A 19,989-nucleotide genomic window follows, 5' to 3' on the forward strand; every position below is an offset into this window, starting at 1 on the left:
CCTCCAGCCACTATTGACGGAGCTCCCAGAGCAGCACCGCTCGGTTCTCAATGAAGGCTGACTGGAACCTAAACCTATCTCGGTTCCTGCTCGTCTGCACGGGGCTCCCCCCCGCCTAAGCTGTAAGCACCCTGAGGTCAGGGCCCTCGTCTGATATCGCCCTGCACCCTGGTGGCACCGCTCGCCCAGGAAAGCATGCGCAGTGCTCTCTGAACACGTGACTCCCTGCGGTGTGAGCAGCATTTAGTGTGGTGGGCGTGCAAAGGTCTGGAGGCGGTCCAGGGGTGGACGCCTGACTCCAGCATCTCTTAGTAAGGAGGCCTCAGACCATTCCTGACCCTGCAGGCGCCTGCCCTGCAACCGGGGCCTGATGTTACGTCCCTTACAGGGCTGGGTATGGGATCGGGGGGAGAGTATGTAAGGTGTCTGACATGTAGTAGACACTCGATGAACAGCGGGCTGCTTTCTTTGTTCTTGCTTGCGCAGTGAGTGTAAGGAGAGGAATGAGGCTTGCGGAAACGGAGGGTACTTGGGCCAGCCCATGCTATCTACCGGGTATTACGAGGCCCAAAGTTGGTTTTCTGAGCATCCCCCTCTGAGGGTGTGTTCCCAGCATCCCTCTCTCTGAGGGCGCATTCCCAGCATCCCTCTCTCTGAGGGCACATTCCCAGCATCCCTCTCTCTCTAGGGCAGGGGTGGGCAAACTTTTTGACTCGAGGGCCACAGTGGGTTCTTAAACTGGACCGGAGGGCCGGAACAAAAGCATGGATGGAGTGTTTGTGTGAACTAATATAAATTCAAAGTAAACATTATTACATAAAAGGGTACGGTCTTTTTTTTTTAGTTTTATTCATTTCAAACGGGCCGGATCCGGCCCGCGGGCCGTAGTTTGCCCACGGCTGCTCTAGGGCAATGATGGCGAACCAATGACACGCGTGTCAGAGGTGACACGCGAACTCATTTTTTGGGTTGATTTTTCTTTGTTGAATGGCATTTAAATATATAAAATAAATATCAAAAATATAAATCTTTGTTTTACTATGGTTGCAAATATCAAAAAATTTCTATATGTGACACGGCACCAGAGTTAAGTTAGGGTTTTTCAAAATGCTGACACGCGGAGCTCAAAAGGTTCGCCATCACTGTTCTAGGGCGTAGGGTGTGTTCCCAGCATCCCTCTTTCTGAGGGCGTGTTCCCAGCATCCTTCTCTCTGCCAGGTGTCCTCAGGATCCCTCCGTCTGAAAGCTTGTTCCCAGGTTCCTAGCATGACATGGCCTGGGGGTGTGATGGGGGGGTATTTCTACTGTAAGATGTTGCTATTCATGTTTGAAAATAGGGCTATTTAAGCTCATGTTATGCCTGGGGATACTAATGTATGAGCTCTTTTGGGAGAAAAATCCCAATAAATTACTCATCAAGATAACATAATGCCTTTGCCCATGTAATTCAGAGTTTAAGTTTCTAAAAATATAGTCTAACTCTACGTTTCCACATGCTCTAGGAATATAACCAACAAGAAGCCCCTAACAAAGGAACATGCATCAGTTTCCCTTCTGGAATAATGGCTACTCCTGGGGGTTGACTAGGTGCCAAGCATCGTGTTAGGCACTGGAGCAATGCTGCACGGAGCTTATCCTTCTCCCAGCTCGCCCTGCGGAAACGGGTTCCGAGAGGGCAAGGAGCTGGCCCGAGGTCCCACAGCCTGTACATAAGAGTCAGGACGGAAGCTCACCGGGGTCTGACTTCTACGCTCATGTCCCTCCCACTGTCCCGACTGCCTCCGAGAGAAATACCGGGGACGCTATGTTGACTAAATACCACAAAGCCGTCACCAGCTGCCACGGACAGCCGAGGGCCGGCCTGACTCTGCACCACCCCCTTGCAGCTGCCGGGAAGCGACGGTCCGTCCACCCGAGGGCTGTGTGTGGGCAGAGCTGGCTGCACGGCCTGGGTACAGCCCAGGAAGAAAAGCACTCCACACGCAGCATCACGAAGACAAAGCAGCGCGGCCTCGGCTGTCGGCACACAAACCTCAGAGCCACTCTGCTCAGAGCCACACGGTGCGTCCGTCCCAGAATAAACACACGGTCAATGCCACATGCCCTTTAAGCACTAATCACTCCGATTTCACGAAAAAGCCAGGGCCGGAACCACCTTCTGACCCAGTTTTCCCACGAAGAACATGCTGACAAGCCAGAGCCCTCCTTCCCTGCCCAGCTTCTTAAGTTGTTTGGATCGTGACCACGAAACTGTGCAACTGGCTTACGCGTGCACATAGGAGAGCAAAGATCCAAACACGAGGCGTGCACTGACCAGGAGGCACGAGCGTGCGAGTCTCCACTTCCTGTTCTGCTGTGTAGTGCGTTCTGCCGTCACAGGCCCACACGGTGACTCGAGGACGGCTCCGCACCCCAGCAGGGAGCAGTGGCTGCAGTGTGAAGGCGCTGGTCTAGGAAACAGGAGAATGGGGGTCCCTACCTCCGGGGCGATGTAATCTGGGGTCCCACAGAAGGTTCTGGTCGTGACGCCGTCCATCATGTGCTCTTTGCACATCCCGAAGTCGGCGATCTTGATGTGCCCCTCCGAGTCCAGCATGACGTTGTCTAACTTCAGGTCCCTGCGGGGAAGGGCACAGCGTCAGCGCCCTGCCCACCGCGTGCGGAGCACGGTTCGCTCTGCAGCTACTGAGGCGCATATCTGACGAGCTGCCGCCTCAACGGAACATGAATTGTAAGTACCAGGGGAGTCGGGACCAGAAATTACTATTTTTTTTATCCCCAGAGCCTAATACATACAGTGCCCGGGACACAGCAAGTTCTTAATGGATGGGTGTTGAATGAACGACTAAATCACCGAACTGGTGAGTCCCCAACCATTGGCTGCACGAGGGAATCACCAGAGATTCCGAGTTAGCAGATCTGGGACAGGCCAGTTGTCCGATTTAGTTGCATCCCACGCAGAGGGGTCTGACCCAAAACCAGGTGTGCAGACCACAGGTACAGCACCACCCCATGGGTCCCACACGTGTCCCCTCTCCTGCCTCGGACCACAGGCCCTTTCCATCTCTCTCCACTCAATGCTGGAGGACATTCTTCTCCCTTTGGCACCAGACCTTCACGACAGCTGACAGCCGGAAGGATTTAACTCAGGAGCGTTTCCCTGGCCTCTCTCCCCCCTTCCCCATGTCCTCATCCATCTGAGTGTCTCACAGAAATCCTGTTTCCATGGCTCTCTGACCTCCCTCCCGCATCCAAGGCAGAGGCGGGAGCGGTCAGTGGAAAGAAAAGCATGTTTTCTTGTGGGAAGCAGAAAGGAGACGAAGATATGAGGTCCCGAGATCAGAAGGTGGTTCCAATCGCCCGGAGGGTCCCAGCAGGGGTCTGTTGCCTGGGGGGTCATGGACTCCACAAAGTCCCCATCCCAGAATTACACACCCACAGAGACCCAGGGGTCCAGCCAAATGCTCAACTGCACGGAGGGTGGGGGAGTTTCGCCACGCACCTATAAATGATTCCTCGTTTATGAAGGAAGAACAGTCCAATGGAAATCTCTGCTGCATAGAATCTGCGAGAGAAAAAGCTGGTCAGGCTCGTCTGGACTCCTGGGGACTTGGTCCCTGTCCCACCCAGTCCAGGCCCCGGGGAAGTGAGATTGTCAGAGATTAGCGTCGCCCCACACCTGCTCTTCCAGCGCCCCCCGCCCCCTTCCCTCTGCCGTTCATCGCTCCAACTGCCCCTACAGATGACACAGCTAATAAAACCAACAAGATGGGTTTAGGTCCTGCCCAGAAACAAGCACTTCTCATCTGGGGCAGGTGGACAGGTAACTTATAAGAGAATTTCCTAATACAATCTTTAATCAAAAACTTTTTAAAAATATATTTTTTATTTATTTCAGAGAGAGAGAGAGAAACATCAATGATGAGAGAGAATCATGGATCGGCTGCTTCCTGCACACCCTACTCTGAAGATTGAACTAGCAACCAACCGGGCATGCGCCCTGCCCGGGAATAGAACCCTGACCTCCCGGTTCCTGGGTTGACACTCAACCACTGAGCCACACCAGCTGGGCCCTAATACAATCTCTTAAAAAGTGGCTGTTAGTCCGGCTGGTATGACTTAGCGGTTGAGTGGCAACCCAGGAACCAGGAGGTCAGGGTTTGATTCCATTCAGGGCACATGCCTGGGTTGTGGGCTCAATCCCCAGTAGGGGGCGTGCAGGAGGCAGCCGACCCATGATTCTTTCTCATCATTGATGGTTCTCTCTTTCCCTCTCCCTTCCTTTCTCCGAAACCAATCAATATATATATATATTTTTTAAAAGAGTGGCTGTTAGACTGCTCTTTGCCAGAGCCGATTGGGACTGCAGCAGAGCCGATTTCCACGTTCCTCCTCGTGAACAGAATACATCAGTGTTAAACACACGGTTATTCCTGGAAGACGAAGCGGAGTGTGCGGTGAGCTCCTGAGCTGGATTCCTCACCCCCACCTCTACCCTGAGCGCCGGGATAAGTGGGGCACACGCCGTGACTCATGCCCGAGTTTACCCTTCTAAATAATTCATGATAGAAAGCAGCGGCTGCCGTCACTTCAGAATCATTCGTAGGTGCATGTCTAACACTCAGGATAAACGCTGAGCGATGTTTTAAATTGGTATCGTATTCAGGAATCTCTGAAGTCGGAGGAGCCACAGAACCGCCTGTGCGCACATCGACCCAGGAGGCCTAGGTGAGCACAGAGGTCTGCGTGAGCCGAGAAAACCCAACCACAAGGACCAAACCCCTCACCGGTGTGTGTGTGTGTGTGTGTGTTTGGGGGGGGGGGGAGACCACCTCTGAGGGCTGTTGGGAGAGGGGAGAGATCGGAGAGAAATAAGAGATGGATTATAGGCGGCTTGGACAATATTTTTCGGGCTTTTCCATCTTTTTAAAAATAAAACCTTCCTGGGAACACAAATACAATGAAAGGGGACTGGCCCTTTCTGTCACTTTATAACACAGGGTGGCTATTCCGCGCCATGCTCTTTAGCTCAGCTTCACTCGGCAATCCGAGCATGCTAAGGCTTTCTGACGGACAACACGAGCGAGGGGATAAGGGCAGGCGTTTCTGAAAATGGAAGAGAATGAAACCCGCCTTCACGTTTTCTACGCTTGCTAGTGGACTTCCCCCGCGGCCTGCGGCACCTTCCCCGGGGCAGGCCCTGCACACAGGCCAGCGTCTCTGACTCAACTCTCCCATGAACGTCAGCCAGAATCCCATGAACACGTGCAGACGGGCCCCCTCGGGACACACGCCACCGGCGTCCCCGTGGAGGGGAAGGAAGCACTGTGTGTTCAGCTTTGCTCCCCGGTGCTGCCTGGGACTTCCTGGCCCCGAGAAGGGGGATGGCTTCTCAGGCACCCACGCCTGCCTCTGGACGGAATTCTCTCCATCTTTCCCTGGAGCCGGTCTCTCTCCCACGTGGCTGATGCCCATCCCGGCATCCAAGGTGCGTCCCAATGAAACCTTCCAAACGGAGCTCCCGACTCTCCCCCCAAACCCCCTCCTCCTGGCTGGCTGCCCCCCCCCACCTAAAATGGGGCGTCATACGAAGAGGCTTCTCTCTGCTCACCCCCACAGTCGCCACGTCTGGTTCTCTTCCTCCAGAGACTTCTCAAACACACGAGTCCCTCCGAGTTGTTCTCTCTGCTCTCCATAGATTTCACCAGCCACACCGCCCTCCCATCTCCCCCTCCTAGTGGCCACACCAACCTTCCCATTCACCGGCCTGGCACCCACTGGGAGTGTCACCCCGAGTACCCCCTCCGCTGCCCCTCCACATCCTGAGCCTCTGGGACGGGCAATCCCCAGGATGCTCTTTCCTCACCCCCCGCTTTTTGGGGGTTTGCATGGTGTCCTGGGCCACCTTTAACATTATGGCAACTCTTAAATTGTTGAGTGAGTCCCCCCACTCCGGCCAGAGGGTGAGCTCCCAGGGCAGGGGCCGCTCACGCCTTCACCGTCCCGCTGCCTGGGGCATGGTGGGTGCGCATGACCACGAGTCCATTAACTGAGGGGCAGAGGGGCTGAGCCAACCAACAAGGGCGGACTCCGCCCACATCCCGACTTACAAGAAGCACGTAACCCTCTCCTTAGGACACACGGAGGTGGACCCCGCCAATAAACCTGCCCCCCCACCCCCGGAGGTGACAGCCCTCCCTCCCCTGAACTGGGCAGAGCCCACCTGCATCTCACCCAGTCAGGAGCTCCCAGCTGGGGCTGCTGTGTCTCAACTAAGGGACTTAAACAAAATACTCACACTGCTTGTGGCTCCTTAAATTTTCCTACTTGCTGGATGTGGTACATGAGGTCCCCGCCGTTGACGTATTCCATGACGAAGTACAGGCGATCCTGAAGGCCAAGTGCGACAGGTGAGCTGAGCAGGGGAGGGCGCCCCTCACGCTTCCCAGATCGGACGTGGCTTTCTCTTAGGGAAGCGTGGGCCAGGCTGACAGTCCGCTCAGGGCCGCCCTTCGACACGTCTCTTCCCAAGTGAAGAGTAAGTCACGGACCTACTGCGTGAGGGCCCTGGGGAGGTGGTCAGTACCTAACTCGGATGTCACGGCCCCTCTGGTCACGTACGCTCCCTGTGACAGTCATGGCCTCAAATGGTCTACCCTTTGCTCCCACACACAGAACACTGTGCTAAGTTAGGGGCGACTGAGGAATCCACAGGGGCCAATTATTTAGTTTCAACCAGTGTTTCTGCTTTGCACTGTCTAAGAGGCATGCGAGAGCAATGCAGTCATATGTTTAGCTGGGTGCTTCTGAACACAAACCCTGTGAGTCAGGTTGGGCGTATGCATTATAAATGCTCAACCACATTTACTGTGGGGGAGGGGACCGCACATGGGGAGGCAAATCAAAAGCACTCTGGCATCCATAATATGCCCGTGTGGTTCTGATGTCCTCTCTTACTGGAATGCTAAGCACTGGCCCCAGGAAGGGCACACATCATAGCACCAAATAAATGTGCATACGTATGAGGGCAGTGTGCTGGGACAGAGGGGAGACGGAGCGGGGGTCGCAGGGACAGCACGCCCAGCTGACAGCTGACCTCTGTTCCCTTCTAGAAAACATCGCCATTTCAGAGGTTATGAAACACTGAAGTGTTGCCCAGGGAAGGAGAAATGATGAAGCTGCTGCCACCAGGCAGGAAACGGCTCTGGGAGCTTCCTTCTCCAGCCTTGCCGTTATGAACTTTAATTTCATCTTTATTTCTCTGCTTTGTAGCGTTCTGGAGCCTAATCAGCGTAACCAGGGTTACAGGATCCGGGCTGGGATTCAAGACTCGGCTCTCTCTTCCTCGCACATTGTCTCTCTCTCCTCAGTGCTGCTCGGATGCTGCTGGGAGCGGGGAGCTGCCCGCCTGGGCCCTAGCGCGAGGTGGGCACAGGATGGCTGTGCCCAGCTCTGCACCCCACGTCTGATCTTGTGCGGCTGCACTGCCATTGTGAGATTTTAAAATCCATGAGCTTTAAGGGGGCGCCTCCCAACAGATTTTTAAAGGTAGACAGAAAACCGAAAGCCAATTTCTGGCTGAGGGAATTGTAACCACCACACAGTAACGTTACAGTGACGGATGATTGAGCCCTATCTTAGCGAGGAGAGCGGCTGAGCAGTGGGGATGCTGCCCTGGGTGCCACCTCTGAGTTCCTATTTCTTGCAGGCCACCTGCAAGCACCACGCCAGGGCCCGGGTCCCGCCACTAGCTGATTAGTGCTCCGGAATATTCTCTGTCCTCTGCCTAGTTCCACCATAGGACAGGGCTCAGCAAACTTTCTCCTTAAAGGGCCCGACAGTCAATACTGTAGGTTGTGTGCGTGTCTTGCCACTACCCAACCCTGCCTTCGTAGCAGGAAGGTGGCCACTGACGACGGTGACTGTCTGGGCCTGGCTGTGCACCAAGACACCTTCTCATGGCGCTGACACCTGAACTCCATCTACCTTTCACATGCCACGAAATGGAATTCTTATTGCTTCTTAAACCTTTCTTAGAGCTCATAGGCTGAAGAGCACAGGCCAGATTGCCCACCCCTGCTGTGTGCACTGAAGAGGAACACACTCTTTTACAAAACCGAGCCTCCGAAAGTCCCCAGGCAACGCTGGGCAGCTGGCTAGCTGGCCTGCTACCGAGCCAGCACTCTGAGTTATCTTACTGTTGCTCCATCTCGAAGTCCCAGCACATTGCCTGGCAGGAAGAAAACCTTTGATACAAACGTTTGCTGAATTAAATGGAACGAATGCCAACTCTCTAAGTAGGGCACCCCACCAGGAGGGGAGGCTCCGAACTGACCTCGGCACCAGGCGGAGGGGCTGTCCCCGGTCGCCTCTGCCGGGCAGAGCAGGCTCAGGGCTGAACTGTCTCCAACCTTCTCTGCAAAGTCACGTGGGTAGGACGGTGCGTGGGCTCGGGGCGGCCCGAGTGCTCGGTGTGCCGGGTCCTTACCACGGTCTGGAAGCAGGAGTGCAGCTGCGTCAGGAACGGGGGCTTGTCCAGCAGGGCCAGCACGCGTTTCTCCACCATGGTGCACTCCACGTCGTCGTCCTGGATCACCACGTCCTTCTTCAGGATTTTGATGGCGTAGAGCTCTTCTGTGCCCTTCCTGTCCGCCAGCATCACCTGAGAGCAGAGGAGGGGCCACCTGAGACCGGCCGGGGGCAGGGGGCAGCCAGGTCGGGAAGACAGTGCGTGCAACAGTGGAAGCGTGTGACGTGAAAGCATTCATAAAGTTCCACTTGATGTGCAAACTATGAAACATCGCAGGTCGCTGCCAATTAAATCCCTCCCGCACGCTGCCTTTTTTTTTTTAAGGCAGCCAGATTTGCACACTGTGCAGGCTGTCGCCACACGATGGCGCTGTTGCGGCTGCTAATAGGAACACACAACATTATCAGCGTTGGGGAGGGACTGTGCATTTCTCAGGGAGCATCCTGAGGGCAAAAAAGGGACTGACGTTCATAAGCTTCTCATGAGCCAGGAACCAAGACAAAGAAGCAGGCAGGGCAGCAATGAGTTCCTGCATGTAGGGTGAGATTTGGGGCCAGAACAGCCAAATGCGGACACACAGGCTGAAGACGCCCAGCTAGGTATCTCATAATGATTCCATTCACTTACTGAAAGTCAACGCTTCATTTTCAGGCGTGAAAGCTATTCACTCGGCCAACACCGTGGAGCACCCACTCTGCTCCGAGCACCGAGATGCACGGTGCCGCACGGCGACCCTCGGTCGCTGCTCGGATGCAGTTGTTTGTAATGAAATGAGGTGGGAAGCACCTGAGACGCAGGGACAGGGAGCAGGGGAAGCTGCAAGGCTGCTCCGGAAACGCCAGGAGGAAAGAGCCGACCCCAGCATGCGGGACGAAGGCCCGGCTGCGGCAGGGGCCGGGCCCTCCTTCTTACCTTTCCAAAACTCCCCTTCCCCAGCACCATGAGGAAATTGAAGTCGGTGAGCTTCACGCGGTCCAGGTTGTTGGAAAGCCTCCTGTCTGGCGAGGGGCCGTAGGCTCTGTTCCCAGCGGGGCCAAGCTTGGCTTTCTGAACAACAAGCAGACAGGGACACACAGTCAGACATTCCTTCCCCGGGAACAGACAGACAGGGAACACTGTAACCAGGCTTGGTGCCCCTGGGAGGTGGGAGGTGGGAGGTGGGAGGTGGGAGGGGGGAGGCGGTGAGAAGAGGGGCGAGGGGCCTGAGGAGACATACCTATTCCCACTCACTGGCTGTACTCACGCAAAAGGGCAACACTTGCCAAGCGCCCAGAAACCGCCCTGACCTATGCAGAGACAACTCTCTTGTTAACCAAGAACCAAGACAGGGGGCTCGGCCCAGAGCAGGCTGGGTCTCATCCTGGATATAAACGTAACGGCTGGGGAAGTGGGGGCTTCACACAGTTACCATGCGAGGAAAGGAATAAACTGTGTGCTGATGTTTTCCTTATTGGTAGATTTTCCAGCAGAAGGTTCCCCTGCAGAAGGAAACCATACCCCTGCCAAAAGGGAGACCACGTCCCCTGGAGAGGAACCTCCGTGGCAAGCTGTGGGGGTGATGTACTGCTCCTTTAAGAGGCACAGTAACACCCGGTGGGTGGGCTCAGTGGTTGAGCATCCACCCATAAACCAAGAGGTCACTGTTCGATTCCCGGCTACATGGGTTACATGCTTGGGTTGTGGGCTCGATCTCTGGTAGGGGGCCAGCAGGAGGCAGCCAATTGATGATTCTCTCTCATCATTGATGCTTCTATCTCTCTCTCCCTCCCACTTCCCCTCTGAAATCAATAAAAATATATTTTATAAAAAAAAACTGGTCTATATAGGGATCAAACCTCGTGGCCTGAATGCATGCTCAGAGGGGCTGAGCAGCCCAGTTAAGCAGAGATATTAAAACACGGGGGGAAAAAGTAGAAAACAACAACAACAAAACACGGGGGAAAAATGGGCCCTACTTTTCTGCTTTAAGGTCAAAAGCATTGAGTACAGCTGAACTCAACCCCTGTTGGCAGCGCACGTGGGAGGTGGGACTTAGGGGCTGCAGGGAACACGGGTGCTCTGTAACCACAGAGCCTGCGCTGCCATGACACATAGACCGGCCTCCCCTCCGACAAAGGAAGGAAGGCCATTTAAGACAGACTTGCCAGGAAAGCCAGGACTCGGGTCCCACCAGAGCCGCCCTCAACCTCAGGACCAGCCCGTCCTCCCGGCGGCTGCTCTGGGACCCGTCCCAAGTTGAGAGACCTTCTGGGTTGCGTCTAACTTTAAATGACTATCCGGGAAGTTCTAGTTTGAGAGGAGAATGCCGGCTAAGCACTCCATCATGCTCTTCTGATTTATAAAAAGAAAACGTTATCGGAAAGAGGCGCAAAGAGATGACGTGTATGCTATCAGGAGCGCCACCCGCAGCAACATCTGAAAAGACCCAAAGGCTGCAGACTCGCAGCTCCGGGTGCTCGAAGCAGCTGCGGAGCGTGCACACCTGTACTCAGGGGACACTGCGATGGGCCGGGCCAGGCCAGGCCAGGCCAGGGGTCCCGCCTCACCGGCATTCCCAACAGTCCCGCCTTCAACACTCTTCAACGCCAGGGCCGAGAAGGGGGGCACGTGGGCGGTGGGGGCGCCTCCACACTGAGACGGGCCTTTTTACCCAGGCAGATGGCGGCCGTAACAACCAGAGCTCTGGTTCCCACGGGGCGGAGAGAAAAGGCTGAGTTCTCACACAGGACGAGGAGACAGACGCTTGGCTGGGCTCTGCCTCTGACCGGAGCCCCTGTCACGCCCCTGCCCTCTGTCCCGGCCACGCCAGCTTCGCTCCTGCCGTGGGTCTTCGGTCATTCTTCCCGTCGGAGCCAGGATCCCCACAAAACCCAGGTCAAACCTTGCCTCTCAGTCTCCCCAGTGCCAGACCGGACCTGGACCTAAGCTACCAGGCCATCTTCTAAGGAACGGAAAAATCCTGGATTCTGAGTTGCTAACTCATGGCCAGTAAGCCATGCTGAGTTTTAGCCTAATTTTTAAAAAAGCATGCGAAATCTTCAGTAGTTGAAGTCATTTTATTTTACAGCACTATGTACCGTGGCTTCCGTTTTTCTTTTCTCTTTTAAAATGTCCTATGCCATTTTCATAAGCAGGGGGTTGTGGGGATGAGCAGTGTTCTCCCATCAGGAAACTCACTCCTTAATAACGGACACACACCTCCTCTTACACAAGAGCTTTTCCTGAAAAGTCACAACAGTCTGCCGCCATCGAAGGCGCTCCCACCTTAAAGGACTCCTGTGCTGCTGTTTCTGTAAAGCACATCACGACAAGTGAACCGGACGGCACCCCCTCCGCACCCCCCCCTGATTCTCGGAGGTGGGGTGGAGGCGTGCGGGTGCGTTTAAAGCCCACGTTTGGATTGCGAGAGGCTCTGCAGCTCACTGTGGGGGACTTTTCAAATTAAACGTGAGCGGTGGATGCGCCAAACTACAACGCCGGGTCGCTACGAGGGGTCGGATCTCGGGCGATGTTCGTTTTCTATTCAGTTGGGCCATTGTAACTGATGAGATGGGACTGTCTGTCTGACAGTAATGGCAATTCCAAATGGTTTCACTTAATACCATAGCTACTCTGCAACGCTGGGGTTTTGCATAATGACGATGTATTATCTGTGGGATGTGGGAAGACAGAATGAAGACCAGGGGAAAGTGTGGAGTCCTGTCACCAGCCGCTGATATGACAGCGCCCAAGAGAAAGAACTCTTCAGTAGGAACCTAACCCCAAAGATTCATTACCGTGAGAATGCAGAGACGAAGAATTCCAGGTCTCCCAGGGGTCCATCCTATGACCACAGAGCCTTTGGGTGACCCCCCGAAGAATGCCGGACTGTTCAACTCCATTCCACTATCCCTGCGTCCGTTCCTACCTATTCTGAGAATGTTTTCGGCAATGCTGTGTCCTCTTGCCTAATAGAAAACACGGCTAGGAAGAACGTATTGATCGAAGATGTCTGCAAAGTGTAGAGAGACGGACCGGGAACAATGGAAGCTTCTTTCTAAGATCCCGAGGGTGGACGGCCAACGGCGACCAACCACAGGAGCAGACGAATACTGTGGGTTTCTTCTAAACTTTTCTCCCTACAATGAAAATGCTCTGTGTTCAGGGCTCATCCCAAGAGCCCCAGCAATAGGACGTGGATGGCGTTTTGGTGCCGCTCCATGGGTAACAGAAACAGCGATGCCATGGACAACCCGGACCTCGGCACAGCGCCTTACATCTAAGGCAGCCGTTCACCTGCAGCCACGGCAGCGTTAGCTCAGGGAGTCACGTGGCTCCTGGAGCCGACAACCACAAAGGACCCGGGAGGTGTTTCAGTGGCTCCGTTAACAGAGTATAGCCGCGCCTGTGTATCTCTAACCGGCCATAAGTCCCGGGGCCTATGACCTCCTGCTTGGCCACCAGGCAACGGATTAAGATTCTGCTCCTTTACGGCCATCCTGGCCTCCTGGGGAGCACGCCTGGGTGAATAAAATGCCTGCTGGTCGCTGGCTAAGGTTTCATCTCCTGGAACACACCGAGCCTGCTTGTCGCCGAGGGCCTTCGCACTCCGTGCTTCCTCGGACCCGTGCACACCCAGGGCGTGCTCCCATCTCTGCTCGGGTGACGCTTTGAGCCTGAGCTTCCCCACCCGCCCTAGTCAGCGCAGCACCCTGTCCCCCCTCACGCTCTCCTCACGACCCGTTACATATTTCCCTTCCTCCCCCTACTGGGAGGCACGCAGGGTGCTCATCTGCGCTGTGCATGGATGTAGCGCCGGCGCCCAGCAGAGCGCCTGGGGCAGGGCCCTCAAACACTTTTAGAGCAAGTGGGAGAAGGGACACAGCGGAAGGCAGTCCCTTTTCATAGAAAGCGTTTTGAAAGGAAAAATGATTGCCCTTATGTAATTTCTACCACGACGCTGCTTTTTGTTATACGTAACAGATGCTCATTTTAGAAAACCTAACAGGCACGGATGAGGAAAAAGAGAAGACCGTTTTAAATAGCCATCATTTTATCTCCCAGATATCATCATCGTTACCATGTTGGTGGGTATTCTTCTCATTCTTGTTTTCATGTTTCCTTCTCTGACATAGGATAGTTATGTTGTGTGTGGCCCCTTTTCCCCTTCAGGGGACGTGGGCTTTTTATGTATGAGCACTCTTGTGACTGCACATGCCCCGCTGTGGGCTCCCTGCGGCTGACTGAACCACTCCCCTCCTGTTGGACAGCTCGCTTGTCCCCAGTTTTCCTGTTTTCGATCACACTGTTGTTGATGAACATGGACACCCTTGTCTCCCTGCACACCCCTGGTCTCCCCAGGACAGATTCCTGACGTGGAAACTCCGGGGCAAGAGGGGTCGGTGGTGCAAAGACTGGTGGACGAGGCCAGATCTCTTCTCCTGACCCTGCAGAGTCAAAGGGGGAAACCCCAAGGGTCGGCCTCACTCCTGAAGGCGGGACCTTGGTTCCTTTTGGGTCTCGTATCTAATCTCATGACTGGAAGTTCTAACAGGACTTCTCTTTCAGGCTGGGCGATCCAATCCACAGCTCTGACCTGGAGGCACGGGGCCCGGGGACAATGATGGCAAGACCTGTGTTTCCTCCTGGAGTGGGGTTCACAGGTGACCAGCACTTCATAGGGTGCATCCCTCATTCTCGCACCTGCCGGGGGAGGGGGGAGTTCCTCGGAACCAGACGGTCAGCATAGGAGGGTCCTTGGGAAGGTCGGACCTGCCTTTGGTGCAGGTGGAGACACGGAGGCCTAGAGAACTAGCTCCACTGCCTGCCACTGCACAGGGGCGTGGCTGTGCGGGGGGAGGAAGACCGGAGTGCGTGTCCTCTGTATCCGTCCTTGAAACAGGGCCGTGCATCTCTCTGCAGAGGACCGTGCCCCTGTGCGAAGAGCTGCTCCACCCGGGGTGTCGTCTTTAACCCACAGCACAGGGTGAGGGAGCTTTTAGTATCTGAGAGGAAGTTGGAGATAAGTTTACAGAGGAGGAGACTGAGGCCAGGGGGGCTCAGTGATGCGTCTAAACCAGCCCTCCTCCCTGGGCTCTGAATCCAGAACTCGGCTCTTTCAGTTCTGTGCTCGTTCTCCTGGCTAGAAGGTAGGTAAACATGAAAGGACAGGTAATAAATTTGGGGGGTTTTGCAAACCAAGCACTGTCCCTGTTGTCCCACGCGAACGAATGAGTGAAGGAGCGTGTCTATGTCCCAGTAAGACCTTAGATTACACAAACAGGCAGCAACCAGAATTTGCCCGGCGGACTCCAATTTGCCTACCCCGGCCCTAGGTCATGCCGGTTCTCCAGTGTATTCATCCTCATTTGCAATTAGATTTAAGTAAAACTTCTGTATTTCATTGCTAACTTATCAGAACAGCCCCAATTAAGAACCTGAAATGCACTCGAATTAAATTACGACCCAGTCTGCTCCATGAGGCGTGGTTTGCTGACGAGCCCCGGAAAAAGCTGCCTGCTGGCCAGACAGCACGGGGAGAGCAGCGCTTACTCAGTGGAGCAGGAACGGAAGGGAAACCACATTAAGTCATCTTCTTAATGAGAAAGAGTTCTATGGACACATCCATTTATGCCGTTGCCCCTGTGGAAACAAATTCACAGGAAGCCGGCGGGCCTCTGTTGTCATGGCAACCGAGCCACCCTCTGAGGAGAAAGGTGGAACCCGTGACATGTTGGTGCTTTGCCCGATGTGGAAATCAGAGTGCCTGGTTCTCTTGGACCGAGTATGATGCACCTCAACTGTCCAGCTGTGTAGTTTCCACCAGCCTCGTTTTCCCGTCGCCCGCAGAGCTGTCGGATGAACGCTGACACACGCCCTAGGCTGGCGGATTGTCATTAACATGCAGAAGCAGTGCGACCTGTCTCACCTGCTACATGGGTCCTAGGAAGCTGCCACCCCTAGTTCTGCCCAGTTGCTAAGAGTCTAGACTTACATGAGGATACAGAGACCAAAAAGACCCTATTTCTAAGTTTTCCATCTGCAAAAAGACGGCATTTTTCCTACCAGGGAGCTGAGTGCACATTCGTCTGATGGCGCCTTAGAAAGGCCTGAGTGAGCACGTTACCGTCAGAGGATTCTTGAAACTTAGTAGGTTTGGGATCCTATGTCCTTTCCCTGGAGGAATGCTCCCCGCTGGAACCAACACTGCGCAGGCTTGTGAACTGGCCGTGGCAGTATCAGAAGCCGCACGAACGCATCACAATCAACTGCCTTCCTGCCTGCCGACAGCGCTGCTCGGAACGGGGGAGTTCTCTGAACGAAGGACGAAGGACGCAGAATGGGTGTGAAATGTGCCGGAATAGCCTGCGGGAGCCGCCCAGACCTAGAGGAACCCTGATGGCTGGCCTTTTCAGCCCCCCAGAACCACAGGACAATTGGGGGCCCGAGGTAATGCCACCTCCACATCCATCAAAAGTAAAGAGACGCGGGCACAAGTTCACCGCCATCCTGCGTGCAGGCTTCCATGGGACCTTTCACTTGCAAATCTGTACTGCCCTCTTGTGGCATTTGTTTGCTGAACAGATTGCATGTGGAGAGGGATCTTCCAGCAGAACTGTGCCTAAGGGGACCGGTCTGGCCCACAGAGGTCAAGTTCCCATAAATGCTGCAAAACAGCACAAACCACGCAGAGCTTCCGTCCGCCCAGCGATCCCTTCACAGAGACGGCTCAAACCTCTCACGTGGCAGCTGGGCCTTTGCAGGAAGCCCACGGGTGTGGACTGATGCCACGGGTGTGTTTTAGGATCTCCAGGTGCTTTATTCCTAGAAAACAACCACCCCCCAACCAGACACATCTCTGTCTTCTGAATCTAACCATGGCCGGGCCCAGGCTGTGTAGGTCACGGGTACAAGAAGAGGAGAAGGGAGGCTCCGAGGTCTCCGGGGGCCCTGGAGGGGTCTGCGAGAGCCACGGGTTTATCTTTAAGGCAGAATCACAGAGCAATTTGAGAAATAATGAGAAATGATGATAGTCATATGAGGACAGAATTCAATAAAAAAGCCACCACCGGGGAAATTCAATTGGAGCTAAATGACCATGGAATGGCATCTCCTGAATTAAAAAGAAAGAAAAAAAAGCCATAACTGGCAATAAGGCCCAGGTCCCTGGGGACGGTTCCAGACACTTCTCTCTGCTTGTCCGCAGCCGCTGCAGGAGAGGTGGGCAGGACTGGGCACCTAGCCGAAGAGGTGCCCACAGAGAAAGATGATCCTCATATTTCTGCTCAATCACTCAAAGTAAGTTTTTTTTATAAATGTCTCTAATTGATGGCTGCAAGCGTTCTGAAAGCAGGGCCATGGCAATTACATTTAGCATAATCAAAATTTACATAATTGTTGATTTCATCCCATCTTCACTGAGTGTTTTGAAGCCACACCAGTTTTTTTAAAATGAGGAGCCTAATTATAGCTCAATGGGACACCTGCTTCCAGGCGGGTGGCAGCTGCATGGCTCTGGGCTGTTTCGGGGCCCCTGTGGCAGTGGGGTGACGGGGGAAGCTGGCGGGACGGGAGGGAGGTCAACTGCTGAAGTCGCAGTCCACCAGACGTGGCTGGAACTACGGTTGTGGTACGGTTGACTTGGCAGAGGCCTCAGTTTCCTCATCTGTAAAATGGACTGCAACTCCCTGCCTCCCCTGTGGGGAGCTTCTCCCCCTTACAGTGACGGGGGTGTAAGTGGAGCTCAGGAGCTGCTGCCAGCTCCTGAGAGAGATTGCTCCTCAGGGAAGCGGGCAGCGAGGAAGCAAAGGGACAGTAGGTAGGACCTCGCACAGATGAGACTGGGAGGGAGGTGCCCCCCTGCCCTGGCAAGAGGTCCTAGTGTTTGCTGTAAGGGTGGGTCTCCAGGGCGGCAGGGGATCATTGAGAAGGAGCTTTGGGGTGGGGGAGGGGTGGGGTGGAGGAGAGGGGACAGGATGTTCCCTGCCTTGGAAGTGGATGGGGGAGGATGTCAACAGGCAGAGGAAAAGCTAATGAAATTTAAAATAATTTAATTACTGTGCCCCTATGAGCACCTGCACACTGCTAGGGCCTGGGGGAACTGGGGCACAGAAGGAACACCCCTAATAGGACATGAGGCCATGCCCTGGCCTGTGTGCTCAGTTGGTTGGGCGTTGTCAGAAGGTTGCCGGTTCATTCCCGGTCAGGGCACAGTCCCAGGTTTCACCTGGTAGGGGGTGTGCAGGAGGCAGCCAATTGATGTTTCTCTCTCTCTCTTTCTCTCAAAAATCAATAAAGATGTTAAAAAAAAAAAGAAATAAAACCATGGCTGCCTCTCCTCCCCCCCCATCTCCCAAAGCCATCAGTTTTGTGCCAATCTGGCTGCCCACCCACACCACTGGCAAGAGTCAGGAAGACGTTTCTTTTCAGACGGACACCAGAGAGAAATGGTCCCTGGGGACCAGCCGTGACTGAGTACTGAGCGGGATGAAGGGTGGGTGTCGAACCAGAGGGAGCCGCACCCCTTCTCCCTTCTCCCTTGTGGCGTTCACATGCCCACACAGCTCCTCCCCCTCCAGGTGTGTTCCTTCTGCTCCTGGCCAGTCCGTGTGCTTGCTTTGGTTAATCAAGCAGCCGAGTCACCTGATCATTTCATACGTAGACGGCCATTATTCCACAAATGAGAATAAAGCCAAACCCACCGACCATGAACACTATTTGTAACGAAATTAGTCTTTCCCTGATGATTTAGGAGGCTCTGCAGTATCTCAAAGTTCCCGAGATGATGGTGAAACAGAAACTGCTCAGGCAGCTGGTGGACCAAACGCCAGGTAACCAGGTTTTGCCTTTCAGATTTACCTCTTTTTACCTTTCAACTCCTGTCTACAGTAACCCATCCTAACGTGATGACGTCACTTCCTCAGGGCCCAATGAGAGACAAGTAAGTTGAAGGCATCCTAACTGAGAATTCTCTATGAGCGGTCGTGGATTAATATCCTACAGGTTCATTTTCTGGGAGAAAACTCAGAGAGAAAGGCTGACTTTCTGAACCCAAATTCCACAGCCTGAAAGGGCCACAACCTCCCTGAGCCTGGACAGAGCGAAGATCAGAGACAAACCAATGACGTGTTGTACTCGGGAGGCTCTGACTACTCAGACAGGACTCGGGTCACCCTGTGGATTTCACATCCCTTGGAACAGGTGCGGATAGATCAGTGGTTCTCAACCTTCTGGCCCTTTAAATACAGTTCCTCATGTTGTGACCCCCAACCATAAAATTATTTTCGTTGCTACTTCATAACTGTGATGTTGCTACTGTTATGAATCGTCATGTACATTTCTGATATGCAGGATGGTCTTAGGCGACCCCTGTGAAAGGGTCGTTCGACCCCCAAAGGGGTTGCGACCCACAGGTTGAGAACCGCTGGGATAGATGGTCTTCCATTACGTCATGTAATTGTGGTCCTTTAAATCCATAATCACACATCTATTTATAATTTTTCTCAAAATAGGCTGTTTTATTCCAACCCCAAAGCTCTATTTTAGGCGAGATCTTAATCCATGTCGAGATTAAAGGGGACTAACAATAGCAGTGAAAACATCCTTGTTGGCATCTTGCTGTTGGAAAGAACCTTAGGGGAAATGCCATCTGGCATTGCTCTGGCCCCTTTCTGGCAGAAATGCCCTATATTCTTGAATACCTCCAGGTGTAGAGGACCCTGGACTGGCTGAGATGCCCTGAGAGATGCTTGGCATGGCTTGGGCCTCATTTGGGAGCCGGCGGTCTGAGGCCTCTGAGGCCTCTGTGGTCCGAGTCCTTGTGAATGCCACGCCCACCCGGCCAGGCATACTCTTTCCGCAGCCAGGCTGCATGGGCGTCTGGGGAGCTGGGGATACTAGGACCTGGACAAAGAACCTTGTCCTATTTCAGTTTGAGGTTTTGCTTCCAAGGCAGAACAGAAGTACAGAGATTAAAATCTCTCTCTCTTGCCCTGGCTGGTGTGGCTCAGTTGGGGGGTGGGGGGAGGAGGCGTTGTCCCGTGCATGGAAAGGTCAATGGTTAGATTCCTGGTCAGGACACATGCTCAGGTTGAAGGCTGGGTTCCCAGTAGGGGGCGTGCAGGAGGCAGCCAACAATGTTTCACTCTCACATCAATGTTCCTCAAAATCAATAAAAAATCTTTAAAAAAAAGAGAATTGGATGCATTTATTACCAAAAAATAAAAATCTTTCAACTGATGTGCATTTTATAGATCCCCCTCCCTGCCCTTAACATCACACAGTTTAGAAAGTAAATAAACTACTGAGGTATTACGAAAAAAAAAAAAAAAAAAAGGCAGAATCCATAGATTTTCTGTTTAGTGTTCAAAAGGTCATTGGCAAGTACTCAGTTTCCATAGTAACAGTAACAGCAGGCCTGATCAAATCAACAAATACCTACAATTTATCTGAAGGTCTCCAATAAGCTGATTAGATAAAGT

At 53.7% G+C, this 19,989-nt stretch overlaps 1 protein-coding gene across 2 annotated transcripts in view; it reads right to left on the reverse strand.

Moving 5' to 3' along the window:
- Window positions 1-19,989, reverse strand: part of PRKCA (protein kinase C alpha) — a 285,771-nt gene that overhangs the window by 34,408 nt on the left and 231,374 nt on the right. For both annotated transcript variants that reach the window (XM_070393096.1, XM_070393095.1), the window contains exons 9-13: window positions 9,443-9,577; window positions 8,489-8,662; window positions 6,299-6,390; window positions 3,503-3,565; window positions 2,480-2,618 (exon numbers count right to left, since the gene is read on the reverse strand). In XM_070393096.1, the coding sequence (XP_070249197.1) occupies window positions 2,480-2,618; window positions 3,503-3,565; window positions 6,299-6,390; window positions 8,489-8,662; window positions 9,443-9,577 (603 nt within the window). The remainder of the gene's footprint in view (window positions 1-2,479; window positions 2,619-3,502; window positions 3,566-6,298; window positions 6,391-8,488; window positions 8,663-9,442; window positions 9,578-19,989) is intronic.

This window comes from Myotis yumanensis, unplaced genomic scaffold (assembly GCF_028538775.1).
Source record: "Myotis yumanensis isolate MYYU_CA2020_CCGP unplaced genomic scaffold, mMyoYum1.0.hap1 SCAF_16, whole genome shotgun sequence".
Lineage (NCBI taxonomy): Eukaryota > Metazoa > Chordata > Mammalia > Chiroptera > Vespertilionidae > Myotis > Myotis yumanensis.